This window comes from Terrapene carolina, unplaced genomic scaffold (assembly GCF_002925995.2).
Source record: "Terrapene carolina triunguis isolate 2854851 unplaced genomic scaffold, T_m_triunguis-2.0 Scaffold580, whole genome shotgun sequence".
In the NCBI taxonomy this organism is placed as follows: domain Eukaryota; kingdom Metazoa; phylum Chordata; order Testudines; family Emydidae; genus Terrapene; species Terrapene triunguis.
Window position 1 is genome coordinate 5,684,589 of NW_020664931.1, and position 18,310 is coordinate 5,702,898.

At 46.3% G+C, this 18,310-nt stretch overlaps 1 protein-coding gene across 2 annotated transcripts in view; it reads left to right on the forward strand.

The window, feature by feature from the left end:
• MARCHF6 (membrane associated ring-CH-type finger 6) overlaps positions 1–18,310 on the forward strand; it is a 119,359-nt gene that overhangs the window by 86,642 nt on the left and 14,407 nt on the right. For both annotated transcript variants that reach the window (XM_024206374.3, XM_026659121.2), the window contains exons 21-22: positions 621–802; positions 2,349–2,483. In XM_024206374.3, the coding sequence (XP_024062142.2) occupies positions 621–802; positions 2,349–2,483 (317 nt within the window). The remainder of the gene's footprint in view (positions 1–620; positions 803–2,348; positions 2,484–18,310) is intronic.

The following is an 18,310-nucleotide window of genomic DNA, read 5'->3' on the forward strand; positions in this document are numbered from 1 at the left end:
TCACACAGACACACAGCACACCCAGCCTCTCCTAAACATAAGCAAGCAAGCAAATCTATAAATAACTGCAAGTCACAAATCTATAAATAAGACAATGGAGCAATTTCTCCTATAGCCTGGGACAGAAGAAAGACAGTTAGTTATTGTTTCTATTTTTAAATACTTGGGGTGCTCTCATGGTCCCCACCATCATGGTACTAAGAGTACTTCTGTAGAGAGATTGTAGTATTAATGGAAAAGGAGCCAGTTTTAAGCTTCCTGTTAGAATGTATCTAAACGTTTTTGTTGCACTCTAGACACTTTTTTGTGCTAAATCGAATGCCACAAATTGAATTGAATGCCATAAATTTTGAGATTGAACCATTACTATTTCAGCTTTGTTTTTAAACTTATTCTTGAAATTAAAATTCGTGAATCTAACTGGATGTTTTATTTTTGTCTAGGATGTGAGATAACAAATCAGTTGAAATCTGCAATATTTGTGCAGCACAAGATTTTGAAAACTCATATTTTACATTGGGTTTAAGACTGAGGCAAATTTACTATATAAATTGCCATCCTTCACTAATAGGTAAAATAATCCTGCTACTTAGTATATTTATCAATCTCTACATTTCCAGTATTTGCTGGCCGTTGGTTAATGTCATTTTGGACGGGAACAGCCAAAATCCATGAACTGTACACAGCTGCTTGTGGTCTTTATGTCTGCTGGCTAACCATTCGGGCGGTGACCGTTCTAGTCGCATGGATGCCGCAGGGTCGCAGAGTGATTTTTCAGAAGGTTAAAGAGTGGTCCCTCATGGTAAGTTCTTGATAGAAGAAAGCTTTTGCTATATTATCAAACAGCATATTCTGCTTTTTTTAGGTGTTAATGAGATTTATACTTGCTTCCTCCTACTCTCAAACTCACCTTGTACTGTGTTTTCTTTTTTGATCCCCAGCCCCCTTCTCCTAAATCTACTCAATCTGTGTTTGGACTTCTGAACAGTAATCACTGTTCTGTTGGAATCAGTATTCCAACAGAATGTTAACGAATCAGTCCTTTGAGTGCCACAGTACTAACTATTTAACGACTATATTTCATTTAAATGTGAACGTAATACAGGATACTATCCAGTGAAAACCTGTGTCACATGATCTCAAGAAATATTTGTTTACAGTTGTTTACTTCTATTCTGTACATAGTAACAGATGAAAATTGTGAAGTGTTCACCTGTTTAGAGACTGAACGTTATTAGTGAAGTGGCAAAAATAAGACTGGAGATGATTGTCAGTTATGGGAAACCATTTGTTTTGTACAGGCATATGTTGTGTACCTGCACGGTGCACATTTTCAGAAAATTCTTTCAGATCACCAAATTTGTGGTGGTGTTCAAATGAATACGTTAAAAAAATAAACTTCCTCTCCAGTTATGATATGAGAGAATTTTCATAATGGTTCTTATACTAGCAGTGACTTTATGACACTGAGGGAAGTTTTCATCATGATCAAGGCAAGCCCTCACCTGTTTCAGTTGGTTTTAGTTATAAAATTTCCATACTCAACCTTGCTGTAATTCTGGAATGGTAACACATTTTTTTCCCTTTACGGATACATTTTAGAGATGCATGGGGAATGGAGTAACCTGTGAAAGATCCACTCAAGGTTGCATCCTACTGGATATTTACAGACAATAGCAGCTTTAATAGATGTTTCATGCCGTGACTGTCTCCCTGATCAGCACATTCTTTACTTCATTTGTAGTTTCTTTAGTTTGCCAAAGGAAATTGCCAATATCAATACTAAATTATATCCTCGGGTCTGTCCTCTGCACCCCTGCACTGACAACGTTAATTAGATCAGGATGCCTTTGCTTTTATTATATTCTCAAAAAATTCAAGGACAGAATTACGTTGAATCTGTTAATCAATTTAACAAATACTACATAACATGTAAATAACAAAAAACTCACATCTTGATCATAACTGTGGGGGGGAGGGGAAACATTGGAAGAATCCTTCCTGATTAAGTACTGGTCATTGGGTACTTTCCATACCTGTGACAGTCAAATATAAGTATGTGGTTTAAAAAAAAGGAGGACGTCGATGAGGATCCTATTAATTACTTTTTTGGGCTAAAAAGGATTAAAAATACAGATTTTGTAACTACAGGTGTGTATTGTAATTTACAGTTAACATAACTTAATTTTGCATATATACTAATTCAATATCAATTTTTTCTGCCTTTTTGTTTTTCTCTTTTAAGAGTAAACATGCAAAGACCTTAAACTTCGAGAAATTGAGAGGTGCAGCTTTGACCAGAACTAGCTGTCTGGCATCATTTATAAATCAGACTTTTTGTGTTTTAGATAATGAAGACACTGATAGTAGCTGTGCTACTAGCTGGTATGGTTCCACTTCTGCTTGGTCTTCTGTTTGAACTGGTAATCGTTGCTCCTTTGAGAGTTCCTTTGGATCAGACACCTCTATTCTACCCATGGCAGGTCAGTTAATGGCTGGTTTTGTTTTTAATTTAATTCAGGCTTTTCAACACTACCTTGCTTTTACTGGAATATGAGGTTCTCTAAAGGCTTTTATAAATACAGTATGAGGTATGGTTTCCTATTTGATTAAGTATTAAAGCATTTTTCAGTTTCTGTGCATGTGTAGTGTTTAAAAAAAAAAAAAGGGGGCAACTAGTAGGTTGAGGGTTCCTAGCACTGTTAAACTAGAAGGAGGTTGCTTGACTCTTTGGGATCACAGGTTCAGATTTTCACAAGATCTGTTTTACCTCCCATCTTTGACATCTATAACTTAAGTACAACCCTTGTGGGAGAGCCTGTGTCCATGAGGTAGCAGAGAGGAGGCAAGACTGGGAAAGGCAGAGAAAAAACTTTAAGATGTTGTTTATTTTTTGATGTTTTCATGTATTAATCCCCTGCTCTTCTGCACACTGGAAAAGGGATTAGTGAAAGACTTATGTTTAAACTTTTTTATTTAAAGATTATGCTGTAAAGGGCTTTTATATTTAAGAACACTTCTGTTTTACACTGTTAATACATGGTGAATTGTATAGTAACACGCTGTATTGTAGCAACATTTCTGAGTTACACAATATGTAGTCATTAAGAAAAAATGGCCCACCAAAAGATTTTAGTGGATTTTTGTAGCCTTATGCTAACTTAAGGTTGCCCATTCCCCTGGCCTAGGTACTTGAAAATAGTAATGGTCATTCGCCTCCTACCTGTGTAAAGACATATAAGGAGGAACTGTTGTCCCAGATTATCCATGTTAACTCTGAATTTCCTTGCTAATTGGATTCGACTAGCAATTTTAAGATGGACTAGCAAAGGAGGGCAAAGATCCTTTAAGGGGTTGATACAGTAAGTGGAGTTACTGTGGGCTGTAAGTGACAACTAGGTGTTTGTTTCATCCCAAACTGAACTTTGAATAAGTTTTTTTAACCACATTATAAGATAGCATGTAAAAGCTGCATCTACCAAGTAAGAAAAAGTATTCTGAGATGGTGAATCTCTAACTTCTATGCAAACAAGTTTTTATTTATTTACAATAACTAGGTGTGTAAAACAGACTCAACTTGAAAGAGAGAACTTAATTTACATATTGAATCTCACATAACTTCTTTGTATTTGTCCACCACTTTGGAGTTATGTCTTTATAATATACATTGTTGTTACTAATAACAGTTATACAAGTCTGATCATGATTATTCATAAAACTATCATTACATAACAGTGGGAATAACAAGAACAAAGAATTTCTAACTACAAAGATTATCCAGAAACTCTGTCTCCGTTCCAAACAAATATGAACTAGGGAAATACTCAGAAGTCTGGAATTAAATTTAATAAAATCTTTCATTAATCTTGTTAACAAAGCATCCTGAAAAGATTGGATTATGGATGCGCCATATAGTGACCCCGTAGTTCAGATTGCAGCAGAAGTTGATTCTTAAGCGCTTAATCTTTCTTCTAGCTGTACTACACAGTGCTTGAAATTTCCTGAAATAGGTTTTTTGTCAATGACGACCTTTTTTATAAAACTTAGATTTTTGTTGTAAAAAGTATCAACGTTGTCAAATTTTCCTTGCAAAAAAGTGCCTCTTTTCTATGTGTTTTTTTTAAAATTACTGAAAACTCTTTTGAGAGTTATTGACATTTTTCATTTACCAAAAACTGGTTTTTCGTAAAACAAAAAAGTTTGATAACCATTTTGGGGTATGTTTTTATTGGAGTCTGGGGGGGGGGATTAAAAACTGATAACACTTCTTAAAATGAAAACAATTCTGAAATGTTTATGAAGATAGGCTTTCATTCTTTGACCAGCTCTAGGTATTATAGGTAAATAGGTATTAACAAAAACTGTTTTAAACAATCTGAATACAAGTTTGCCATTTTATGATCTGTGATGTCTTTGTGGTGATTTGAGGAGCGTATGTATTACAGTCAAACCTCGCAATAACGCGCCCCGCCATAACGCGAAATCGCATATAACGCGATCATAAGTTGGCTCCCCTTTAAGGCCTAATACCAGTGGTCCCCAACGCCATGGCGCCTGCCGGGACATTGATGTGCCCCCGCCTAGTGCCCAGCAGGGGAGAGAAGCTGCGGCCCCGCGCCTGCCGGGGACAGAGAACTCCGAGGCTGCGGGCGCCGGTGCTCTCTGTCCCTGGCAGGCGTGGGGCCGCGGCTTCTCTCCCCTGCTGGGCACTAGGCGGCGCACATCAATGCACTGTGTTGGGGACCACTGACTTAAACTGACCGGCTTGAAACCCCGCTATACCGCAACCCCGCATTTATCACAGTGGAATTTTTTGGACCCCAAACATCGCGTTATAGCGGGGTTTCACTGTACTTAGGAATTCTGGTTGATATTATGTTCCAAAGTTGTTTTGAAAATTGCTGTATCATGAATCCCTCTCTCATTGCTTACAAGCCTTTAAGCATGTACCTCCCTGTCCCAGACCAGGGACAATAGCTAATCATTAAGAACTGTCAGCACATGAATAGGCCTTACAAAAAAGTAACTACATCTTAGGGAAACCAGTTCTTTCCATTCCCCTCAACAGCAGGTTGAGAGAATGGAAATTCCCAAGCCAAGACAAAAAGACAGAGATGACAGAGCACGAGGTTATAAATAGCTGGGGGCCTCAATGAGAGAGATAAGAAGTTTGGGCAGCCAAGGTCAGAGTAGCCAAGCAGACAGAGAAGGCTCCATGTTTCAGAACTTAAGCCATGCACTGTGATAGAAGGACCCTGGACGGCCCAGACAACCCTGACCCTAGCCCAAAGAATGCAGAGAAATGCAGGTAGGGTTTTATTGCATTCCGGGGTGCAATCCAGACCAGTGAGTGGTTGTGTCACCGCTTGCCCTGCAACCTTAGGTGCCGTACTGTGCTTTGCTGTGATCAGCCCAGGTATTACTAAACACTGCTATATTGTTGACATAGGCCCTTGTAAGGTCCTGTAATGCATTTAACATTCAATTGACCAGCCTCTGAAAAGTGACTCCTGCATTAACTAACCCAAATGGTAACACTTCGAATTCATACAGGGATAGCTCAGTGGTTTAAGCATTGGCCTGCTTAAACCCAGCGTTGTGAGTTCAATCCTTGAGGGGGCCATTTAGGGAACTGGGGTAAAAATCTGTCTGAGGATTGGTCCTGCTTTGAGCAGGGGGTTGGACTAGATAACCTGAGGTCCCTTCCAACCCTAATATTCGATGATATTATATATCATTAATTAAAGCAGATTTTTTTTTCTGTGCATCATCATCTAAAGGAATTTGCCTGTACCTCTTAACTAAATCAAAAGAATTGAGATATTAAGCTTTGCTTAAAATATCCAGCATATCATCAGTTGTAGGTGTGGGATCAGAGTCTGGCACAGTGATAGCACTGAGTTTGCTATAATCAATACAAAACTTTATAGTGTGGTCTTTCTTAAGGACCAACACCACAAGTGACACCCAAGAGCTGGACTCGCATGTCCTGGGTGCTTTGTATTACTATTTGAATTTGCTCTTGTAGCTTGCCAGTGGTATAGTAGGCACTGCTGGGAGACGGCTGTGATCCTACAGTAATGATTTTATGAGTCAGCAAGAGAGTCTTCCCTGGCTTGCTAGAAAACACTTGTCTGTGTTTTTGCACCACAGATAACTGTGTGCTGTGGCCGGCAGTTGGAAGCTGTGAGCTTCTAAACAAGGTTTGAAATCTAGAAGCCTCTGTTCATTGGCTGAGCCTTAGTCAGGGGGCGGGGCTATCAGGAAGGCCAGGGCTTTATAAAGCGGTGAGTCAGTGAACAGGGAGTTTGGAAGGGGAGTGGGAAGGGGGCAAGGTATACTTGCCATTCTTTAAAACCTTTAAACTAAACTATAATCAAAACTTCTTGATTTAAACAAAAAGCCTAGCATTAACCTAGGTAGCTGTAGGAGAGAATGCAGGCAGAAGCCCAGCAGCAGAGTGGGGGCTATCCTGTTTATTGTGCTGAATGCAGCATGCATGATTACCTGGCCTGTGGGCGGGTGGCGTATGTGTGCGTTCGGTGCAAGTAGCCCTCACAGACCGTGTACAGGCTTTGGAGGCCAAGGTGGCAGAACTGGAGGAGCTAAGGGAGGCAGAGAGGTATGTTGATGAGGCTTTCCAGGACACTGTAGATTTGTCCCACCTCTGGTCAGACAGCCCACTTTTAAGGAGGATGAAAGACTCAGGGAAGGAGAGCAGTCAACGGGAGCAGAGGGAAACCTTCCCATAGTTGGGACCCTCTTTCCAGATGATGTTGGGGTATCCTCTCGCACTGAAGTTACCTCTCCAGGGGAGGGAACTCCAGTCATTAGGAAAAGGCAGGTGTTAGTAATGGGAGATTCTATCATTAGAAACATAGATAGCTGGGTTTGTTATGACCGGGAGAACCGTATAGTCACTTGCCTGCCTGGTGCGAAGGTTGCGGATCTCTCGAGGCATCTAGATAGACTTATGTGTATTGCTGGGGAGGAGCTGGTGGTTGTGGTACATGTAGGTACCAATGACATAGGGAAGGGTAGAAGAGACGTCCTGGAGTCCAAATATAGGTTGCTAGGAAAGAGACTGAAATCCAGGACCTCTGTGGTGGCATTCTCAGAAATGCTTCCAGTTCCACGTGCAGGGCCAGGTAGACAGGCAGAGCTTCAGAGTCTCAATGCGTCGATGAGACGATGGTGTAGGGAGGAGGGGTTTAGATTTATTAGGAACTGGGGAATCTTTTGGGATAGGGGAATCCTATACAGGAAGGATGGGCTCCACCTAAACCAAAGTGGATCCAGACTTCTGGCACTAAACATTAAAAAGGTTGCAGAGCAGTTTTTAAACTAAGAGATGGGGGAAAGCCGATTGCTGCAGAGGAACACGTGATCGGACAGAGACTTTTCTTAGAGGAGAGTCTATTGATAGAGATTCCCTAGGTTTTAGTCAGGAGAAGAGGATGGAAGAGGATAAAGTATGGGCCAGATCAGACGAGAAATATTCACATAAAAAATAATCTGACACATCAGAAAAAGGCAGACAAATAAACAGTGACAAGTTTTTAAAGTGCTTGTACACAAATGCTAGAAGTCTAAATAATAAGATGGGTGAACTAGGGTGCCTCGTGTTAAAGGAGGATATTGATATAATAGGTTTCAGAGTAGCAGCCGTGTTAGTCTGTATCCGTAAAAAGATTGATATAATAGGCATCACAGAAACATGGTGGAGTGAGGACAATCAATGGGACACAAATCATTCCGGGGTACAAAATATATCGGAAGGACAGAACATGTCGTGCGGGGGGGGGGGGGGGGGGGGGGGGGAGTGGCACTGTATGTGAAAGAAAATATAGAATCAAATGAAGTAAAACTCTTAAATGAATCCATATGTTCCATAGAATCTCTATGGATAGTAATTCCATGCTCTAATAAGAATATAACAGTAGGAATCTATTATCGACCACCTGACCAGGACAGTGATAGCGACTATGAAATGCTAAGGGAGATTAGAGAGGCTATCAAAATAAAGAACTCAATAATAGTGGGGGATTCAATTATCCCCATATTGACTGGGTACATGTCACCTCAGGACGAAATGCAGAGACAAACTTTCTCGATACTTTAAATGACTGCTTCTTGGAGCAGCTGGTACAGGAACCCACAAGGGGAGAGGCAATTCTCGATTAGTCCTGAGTGGAGCACAGGATCTGGTCCAAGAGGTAACTGTAACAGGATGGCTTGGAAATAGTGACCATAATAACATTTAACATTCCTGTGGTGGGAAGAACACCTCAGCAGCCCAACACTGTGACATTTAATTTCAGAAAGGGAAACTATGCAAAAATGGGGAGGTTAGTTAAACAGAAATTAAAAGGTACAGTGACTAGAGTGAAATCCCTGCAAGCTGCAATGACACTTTTCAAAGACACCATAATAGAGGCTCAACTTAAATGTATACCCCAAATTAAAAAACACAGTAAAAGAGACTAAACACTAAAAAAGAGCCACCGTGGCTTAACAATCATGTAAAAGAAGCAGTGAGAGATAAATAGGCATCTTTTAAAAAGTGGAAGTCAAATCCTAGTGAGGTAAATAGAAAGGAGCACAAACACTGCCAAATTAAGTGTAAAAATGTAATAAGAAAAGCCAAAAAGGAGTTTGAAGAACAGCCAGCCAAAAACTCAAAAGGTAATAAAATGTTTAAGTACATCAGAAGCAGGGAGCCTGCTAAACAACCAGTGGGGCCCCTGGACGATCGAGATAAAAAAGGAGCACTTAAAGACGATAAAGTCATTGCGGAGAAACTAAATGAATTCTTTGCTTCAGTCTTCACAGCTGAGGATGTTAGGGAGATTCCCAAACCTGAGCCGTCCTTTGCAGGTGACAAATCTGAGGAATTGTCACAGATTGAAGTGTCATTAGAGGAGGTTTTGGAATTAATTGATAAACTTAACAGTAACAAGTCACCGGGAGCAGATGGCATTCACCCAAGAGTTCTGAAAGAACTCAAATGTGAAATTGTGGAACTATTAACTATGGTTTGTAACCTGTCCTTTAAATCAGCTTCTGTACCCAATGACTGGAAAATAGCTAATGTAACGCCAATATTTAAAAAGGGCTCTAGAGATGATCCCGGCAATTACAGACCAGTAAGTCTAATGTCAGTACCGGGCAAATTAGTTGAAACAATAGTAAAGAATAAAATTGTCAGATACATAAAAGAACATAAATTGTTGGGCAAAAGTCAACATGATTTCTGTAAAGGATAATCATGTCTTACTAATCTGTTAGAGTTCTTGGAAGGGGTCAGCTAACATGTGGACAAGGGGGATCCAGTGGACATAGTGTACTTAGATTTCCAGAAAGTCTTTGACAAGGTCCCTCACCAAAGGCTCTGAAGTAAATTAAGTTGTCATGAGATAAGAGGGAAGATCCTTTCATGGACTGAGAACTGGTTAAAAGACAGGGAACAAAGGGTAGGAATAAATGGTACATTTTCAGAATGGAGAGGGGTAACTAGTGGTGTTCCCTAAGGGTCAGTCTTAGGACCAATCCTATTCAACTTATTCATAATGATCTGGAGAAAGGGGTAAACACTGAGGTGGCAAAGTTTGCAGATAATACTAAACTGCTCAAGATAGTTAAGACCAAAGCAGACTGTGAAGAACTTCAAAAAGATCTAACAAAACGGCAAATGAAATTTAATGTGGATAAATGTAAAGTAATGCACATTGGAAAAAATAACCCCAACTATACATACAATATGATTGGGGCTAATTTAGCTACAACTAATCAGGAAAGAGATCTTGGAGTCATCGTGGATAGTTCTCTGAAGACGTCCACACAGTGTGCAGCGGCTGTCAAAAAAGCAAACAGGATGTTAGGAATCATTCAAAAAGGGATAGAGAATAAGACGGAGAATATCTTATTGCCCTTATATAAATCCATGGTACACCCACATCTTGAATACTGTGGACAGATGTGGTCTTATCTCAAAAAAGATATATTGCCATTAGGAAAGGTTCAGAGAAGGGCAACTACAATGATTAGGGGTTTGGAACGGGTCCCATATGAGCAGAGATTAAAGAGGCTAGGACTTTTCAGCTTGGAAAAGAGGAGACTAAGGGGGGATATGATAGAGGTATATAAAATCATGAGTGGTGTGGAGAAAGTGAATAAGGAAAAGTTCTTCGAGTGATTGCTCATGTGTATTCCACTATAGGTGTGGGTGCTCGCCACGTGCACCAGTGCCGGAAGTTTTTCCCTTAGCAGTACCCATACTGGGGGAGCACCGCTGCGACCCCTGGAGTGGCGCCTGTATATCGCGCCGTAAAGAGGGCTGCATGCTCCCCCCACCCTCAGTTCCTTCTTGCCACCAGTGAAGGTAGTCGGAACTTTGTGCTCCAGCCTTGGCTGCAGCGATTATAGCCTTAGTGGTATCCCTTTCGTGAGTGAACAGTTTCTCTAGTTAGTAGCCTGGCTCGGGGCATGCCCCATGGCCCAGGCTTCAAGTCGTGCGACTCTTGTCGCAATTTTATGCCCAGAAGCGATCCACACTCTGTGTCTTCGCTGTCTGGGCAAGGCTCACATCAGTGAGCGTTACAAGATTTGCAAGTCGTTCAAGCCTCGGACGAAGCGCGAACGTGATATCCGACTCCGGGCCCTTCTTATGGAGTCGGCACTGGCCCCGGCACCAACGCATCGACCCGACCCTGCGCCGGGCACCGCGTCTTCGGTGCGCAGTGAGGCCCCATCTACCAGTCAGCACCATTCCCCTGCTAAGAAGCAAAGGAAGACACAGCGGTGTCGAGACAAGGATAGGGGTGAGGCCAGACCCGAGTCGGGCAGCCCACGATCCCCGTCGGGACCTAGACCTCCGACTCGAGCTGAGCGGAGTAGTCCGGTCCCGTCCGCGCGTGCCTCTCCGGAAGCGAGGATGCCGTTGACACCGGAGGCAGCCCAGGCCGCGCGCGACATTCTCGCCCTACCGGTGCCGGGAGTACCACCCCAGTCGGGCCCCCAGTCCCAAGGGAAACGGCCCTTGGGTGCACACCAGCCCTCCCCGGATACATTGGAGGCGGAGGTGCCTCCCCATGCTGAAGGGCCTGCCCAAAGCCCGCGGCAAACTTCCACCCCGCGAGCCAGGTCTCCTGGGAGTGTGTCGGACTCCTCCATCCGGGGGGACCGCAGGCACCGGGACAAAAGGCGACGATGCTCCTCTTCCAGTCGGAGTGAGAGGAGCAGGTCTCGATGCCGACGGCACAGGCACTCATACTCCAGCGCCCTCCGGGATAGATGCCGCACTCGGAGTGCATCCCCGGCATCGAGGCGTCGTAGCCACGGTCGCTGGCGAGACTCGAGAGACGGTACCTCTGACGTTTACCTGTCTTCATCGTTGAGGTCGAAATCTTGGGGTCAGAGACGTCATGGCCAGGACCGGCACTGTACGCTCGTCAATGACCTCAGCGCCCAGCCGCCCTTCTCCGGGCCGCACTGCACCAGAAGAGCAAGCAGCTCTACCGGGGCCCCACACGACTCAGTGGCAGGGGGCGCCCTGGCAAGGACAATGGTGCCAGTGGGCACCGTGGCCCCAGGCGCCCGTACTGGCGAGACCCCGTTCCATGGCCGGGGCTTCTCAGGTCCACTCAGCGTCTCCGCCCCGGCACCGTGACCAGTCCTCGGGGACCGAACCATCGGCACCGATCCCGGGCCCGGATCCGGGGCTCCACCCGACGGAACCGCCAGACACTGTAGGCACGGCGCCAGCTACCTCCTCGGCGCCAGACGAGTCCATTGCAGCGCCACCTCCTGTCTCTCAGGAGGACTTCAAGGCTCAACAGGAGCTCCTTCGACGGGTGGCCTCGAACCTCCAACTCCAAGCTGAGGAGATGGAGGAGCAGTCGGATGCCTTATTCAATGTCCTGTCCTCTTCGGCACCGGGCCGTGTGGCCCTCCCTCTGCACCAAGGGGTAGCCAATATTTCCAAGGGACTTTGGCAGACCCCGGTCTCCCTGGGGCCTGTTTCTAAGAATGCTGAATGGAAGTATTTCGTGCCCACAAAGGGGCACGAATACCTATATACCCACCCGGTCCTGAACTCTCTGGTTGTAGAGTCAGTCCACCACCGTGAGAGGCATGGCCAGCCCATGCCCACCCCCAAGGACAAGGACGCTAGGAGACTTGACACCTTTGGAAAAAAGGTTTATTCATCAGCAAGTTTCCAGCTCAGAGTAGCTAACCACCAGGCGCTACTGAGCCGCTATGATTTCAACCTGTGGGGGTCCCTTCCAAAGTTTGAACTCCTCCTCCAGGATAAGGACAGGAGGGAGTTCCGGGCCTTGGTCGACGAGGGTGCAGCGGCGGCCAAAGCAGCTCTCCAGGCTGCTTTGGATGCGGCGGACACAGCAGCCTGTTCGATGGCCTCCGCCATCTCCATGCGAAGGGCGTTGTGGCTCTCGCTGTCGGGGCTGTCCGTGAAGTCCCAGTCCATCATGCAGGACCTGCTGTTCGACGGGAAGACCCTGTTTGCGGACCAGACGGACACTCGTTTGCACAGGATGAAGGATTCCCTTACCACCCTGCAGACGCTAGGCTTGTATGTCCCGCCTGCCAAGGACAAGCCCAGGCCTCAGACCTCAGCTCCTCCATTTCGGGGCAGATACGAGCCCCCGCCTAAGAGGCAGAGGGAGCAGAGGCGTAGGTCCCAGCGCCAATCGGGTTCGGCCCCGCGACCTGGCCCCTTGAAGGGCAAGAGGCCAGGGAAGAGGTGCTTTTGACTCATTGTGGGGGGTCACCAGGCCTGTTACCAGGGAAGCCCCCCAGTTAATAAAGTTGATGTTTGCCAGCCGTTTATCTGCCTTCTGACTGCAATGATCCCGTATAACGTCGGACCGATGGGTCCTCAGTACCATCTCCCAAGGGTACAGGCTGCAGTTCGCTTCGCCCCCTCCCCACCATCCTCCGTCCCGGGAGCTTCCCAGGGACCCGGAGCATGCCCTCCTTCTAGGCCAGGAGGTAGAGCGCCTCCTTGCCCTGGGGGCGGTGGAGAGAGTACCTCGGGAATTCCAGGGCAAAGGGTTTTACTCCAGGTATTTCCTGATCCCAAAGGCGAAAGGCAGTCTCAGGCCCATCCTCGATCTGCAGAATCTCAACCAGTTTTCTGGTTCATTGCAAGTTCCACATGGTGTCCCTGGTCTCTATTGTTCCATCCCTAAATCCGGGGGATTGGTTCACGGCCCTGGACCTCCAGGATGCATATTTTCACATCCATATTTTCGAGGGGCGTTTCCTCCGTTTCCTGGTAGGTCAGGACCACTACCAGTTTACAGTCCTTCCCTTTGGCCTTTCTACGACCCCCAGGGTTTTTACAAAATTCATGGCGGTGGTGGCGGCCCACCTCAGAAAGAACGGGCTGCAGATCTTCCCCTACCTGGACGACTGGCTGCTCAAGGGCAAGTCTCGGTTTCAGGTGCAGGAGCAGATGAACTTCCTGCTACAAACCTGCTCGGCTCTAGGCCTAGTTGTAAACGAGGAGAAATCCATGTTAGTCCCGGTTCAGCGCATACACTTCATAAGGGCGCTGTTAGACTCCCGGGTGGCCACGGCCTCCCTCCCACGGGACAGGTTCGAGACGCTCAAAGGTCTCATCGCCTCAGTCACGGCCTTCTCGGTAACCACGGCACGGGTGTGCCTTCAAATACTGGGCCATATGGCAGCATGCACTTATGTGGTGCAACATGCCAGGCTCTGGATGAGGCCCCTCCAACTCTGGCTGGCCTCCCGGTATTCCCAGGCCAGGGACGACCTGGACAAGGTCGTCACGTTGTCACCCAAGGTGGTGGCAGACCTGCAATGGTGGTCCCTCCTGAGCAACATGCTTCAGGGTATCCCCTTCCGAGAGCCCCCTCCCTCATTAGATCTGGTGTCGGATGCCTCAGACCTGGGATGGGGAGCCCACGTGGGGGGCTTCAAGACTCAGGGCATGTGGTCACCTGCAGAACTGGCCCTGCACATAAATGTCAGGGAGCTCAGGGCCGTGCGCCTGGCGTGCGTGGCCTTCTGCCAGCACATAGGGGGGAAAGTGGTCAGAGTTCTCACGGACAATACGACGGCTATGTATTATGTCAACAGGCAAGGGGGCACGCGTTCCGCGGCCTTGTGCCAGGAAGCCCAGCTCCTGTGGGAGTTCTGTATAGTCCACGACCTCCTCCTGAGGGCTTTTCACCTGCCCGGCGAGCACAACACGCTCGCGGATCACCTGAGCAGGGTTTTCTCCCAACAGCACGAGTGGTCCCTGCACAGGGAGGTGGCCAGGTGGCTCTTCCTAGAGTGGGGCACTCCCCAGGTGGACCTGTTCGCCACCGTCCAGAATCGTTTGTGTCCACGATTCTGCTCCAGGGCGGGAGAGGGCAACGGTGCGATATCGGATGCCTTCCTGATTCCATGCTCGGGGCCCCTGTTTTACGTCTTCCCGCCCTTCCCCCTGATAGGCAGAATCCTACAGAAGGTGAAGTCAGACGGGGCATGGATTATCCTTATAGCCCCGGACTGGGCCCGTCAACATTGGTACGGGACCCTACTGCAGCTCTTAGCGGCTCCCCCCGCGCAGGCTGCCTCTTCGCCTAGACAGAACCAGGCCATTTAGGAAATCCCCCCCAGCTGTTTATTGCATTGGCCGAGCGCATGAGGGGGCGACCGGTTTCCACCCAGCGGATCTCCCGCTGGATCACCTCGTGCATACGCACATGTTACAACCTGGCAGGGGTGCCCCTGCCTCCTATAGTGAAGGCTTATTCGACGAGAGCGCAGGCCTCGTCAGCGGCCTATGTGGCTCACGTCCCTATTCAGGACATATGTAGGGCTGCTACGTGGTCCTCTGTCCACACCTTCTCCTCGCACTATGCGATCGTCTCCCAAACGCGGGATGACGCTGGGTTTGGTAGGGCGGTACTCCACGCGGGTAACTCTTAAAACTCCTACCCACCTCCATCAGAATAGCTTGGAGTCACCTATAGTGGAATACACATGAGCAATCACTCGAAGAAGAAAGGACAGTTACCTGTTCCGTAACTGGCGTTCTTCGAGATGTGTTGCTCAGGTGTATTCCACATCCCGCCCTCCTTCCCCTCTGTCGCAGTTGTCTGGCAAGAAGGAACTGCGGGTGGGGGGAGCGCGCAGCCCCCTTTATGGCGCGATATGCAGGCGCCACTGCAGGGGTCGCAGCGGTGCTCCCCCAGTACGGGTACTGGTAAGGGAAAAACTTCCGGCACCAGTGCACGTGGCGAGCACGCACACCTATAGTGGAATACACCTGAGCAACACATCTCGAAGAACGCCAGTTATGGAACAGGTAACTGTCCTTTATTGTTCCCATAATATAAGAACTAGGGGCCACCAAATGAAATTAATGGGCAGCAGGTTTAAAACAAATAAAAAGCCGTTCTTCTTCCTACAGCGCACAGTCAACCTGTGGAACTCTTTGCCTGAGGAGGTTGTGAAGGCTAGGACTATAACAGGTTTAAAAGAGAACTAGATAAATTCATGGAGGTTAAATCCATTAATGGCTATTAGCCAGGATGGGTAAGAAATGGTGTCCCTAGCCTCTGTTTGTCAGAGGGTGGAGATGGGTGGCAGGAGAGAGATGACTTGATCATTACCTGTTAGGTTCACTCCCTCTGGGGCACCTCGCATTGGTCACTGTTGGCAGACAGGATACTGGGCTTCCATGCTGTGATAAGCTTTAAGTTTGTTTACATGTAGAATGTGGGACAGCATTACCATGAGGCCTCTTAACATATGTACTTCCGTCACTCTTCTATCACCTCAAAAGGTCCTTCCCCAGAATTTTGCATTTTTTTCACAGGGCTTAATACTAATATCATGTCCTCTATTTCAAAAGATCGTTTAGAAGTATGTTGGTCATATCATGCCTTTTGTTTGGACTGACTGTCCCTGAGTTTAGTCTGAACCATATCTGTGTCTTTAACTCTTTTCTAAACCTTTGTACATGTTCATTTACTGGCTCTCCCTCTGTCTCTTCAAAAAACCACTCCCCATATTCCCTTACTGGGGCTCCCTCTAAGACATATTCCCTTATTCATTCTAGAGTGCAGTCTGTCATTTGTCCATCTGCAAAACGTTGACAGCTGACAACTGCGACAGCTTCTTCAGTAACGGGTTAATTCCTCCCCTGGGGGCATGTGTCTTTCCTCTGCCATACAGGAGCTGGCCTTGGCCCCTCCTGCACCTGGAAACACACTGATTTCTTCTGCTGCAGTGGAGCTGGAGGGACTTTCCCCTCTCCCCTTAGCAATTTCTGGGTCTTTATAATTTCCTTCTGGAATCCCAGCACAATATTCCCTTTTACTATGTTCACAGCCTTAGTCATATGCAAAATATTCCCCACAAGCATTTCCATGCGGATACTATTTTGCACCCCCACTACTAAGTCACTCTTTAAACCTTCCCATTCCAAATGAACTCAAGCCAGAGGCATAAGAATTTTATGTTTCCCCAGTGCCAGAAGCTCTACCTCCTGGCCAGGCAACAGGTCAGTCCTTTGGACCATGCTTTCCCTGACGAGAGAGATCTGGGCACCAGTATGTCTCCACCCTGTGCATTCTTTGCCATTCACTTTGGCAACTTTAATAAATTCCAGGTCTACATCCACAGGGTCAGACCTCACAAAATTCATCGGAGGAGCTGCAGGGGTCCTGTGTTAAGGGCAGCTGCATTCATCTGGGCTGGACAGGGTTTGGGCTTGGTTTCTTTTAGGTTAGGGCATTGATTTCTCAGGTGTTCCGTGGAGTTACACTGGAAGCACCTTCTTGGACCATTTTCCTGTCCCGGAGGTCTGTGGTGGGGATTTCTAGGAGAGGAATGATTCTGGGGTGGTGAATGCCTGGGCCCCGAACCTCACTATTTCCTACCTGGGGTGGGGTCCCTTTACCCTAGGTTTGTGCCCCTCATTCTGTATCTTGCACTCATTAGACATCTGAGCTTGTACAAAGGAATCAGCCAGGATGGCAATTTCCTGCACAGAATGTAAAGCTTTATTCCATATTGCATGTCTGACCTCCTCAGAAGAGTTGCTTAGGGAAATGGTCTTGAGCAAAGAGATCAAACAATTGGTCATAGTTCTCAGCTCACTTTCCCTTTACCTGTTTTCTCATTAGATCACACATTTTATAGGCATAATCAGTACGACTCATGCCAGCACATTTCCTGGGTTTCTTAAAATGCAGCCTATACACTTCAAGAGTAATTTGAAACCTGTGCAAAACAGCTTTTTAAAATTCAGGATATTTCAAAGCCTCTCCAATTGGCATTTCATTAAATATATTTAAAGCTTTACCAGAGAGTTTTGCAATCAGTGTGGGGACTTTCTTGTCCTCTGGAACCTTACGAACCTCACATAGCTATTCAAAAGGGTTAAAATATTCGTCAATACAGTCTGTTTCCTTGTATGCTGTGCACAATTTATTTCAGCTGAATGCTCCTTGGATGAAGGGAATGCCTGGGCACTGTGGGATCTATCCATGTCTTGCCATCATATCCAGATTATACTCTCTCTTCTCCTTTTCTAGGGCTTCTTTGTCTTTCAGTTACATGGCTCGTCAGCGTGCAACTTCCTGCTGCTGCGTTTCTGCCTTCCTCTCCTTGGCTTTCATGTCTGTGTACCACTTCTGGTGTTCACACTCTGTCTTTTTGTTCTTTCTCTGACCTAGCTTTATAGTTGCTTCTGTGGTGCTCATGTTTATGCTTTACTATTCTATTTCTCTTACCCAAAATAAACAAACAGAAAATAACAAACTGTAAACTCTCTTTATTGTTCCCAGCCACCACACTTGAGACTCACTTAAAACTGTTATACCAGTGCTTAAAGTGTAAATCTCCATTAAAATACCAGTCTTTGTATAAATCCTGTTTCGACTACGCCACTGTCACATTCTGGGGTGCAATCCAGACCAGTGAGGGATCGTGTCACTGATTGCCCTGCAAACTTTGATGCCTCAGAAAGCTTTGCTGCTATAGCTCCCAACTTGGGTCGCTCTCAATCAGCCTGCAGGTCACACTCTGAGTATGTATAGTCACAGCCCTGGTCCAGTAACTCTGATCCCAGCAGCCTGTCAGCAACACTTCAGTAACACTCTGGCTCCCAGCAGCCTTGGTTGTTGACTTACAGGGTGACCCCAACACACTCCCAGTCCTGAATTTTCTCAGAAATGTGTGTTCTGCACTGTCCATCCCTCTCCTGGGCAATTCAGATATTAGAGGTTCCTTGCTCCCGTAAGGGGTCAATATGCAACAGTTT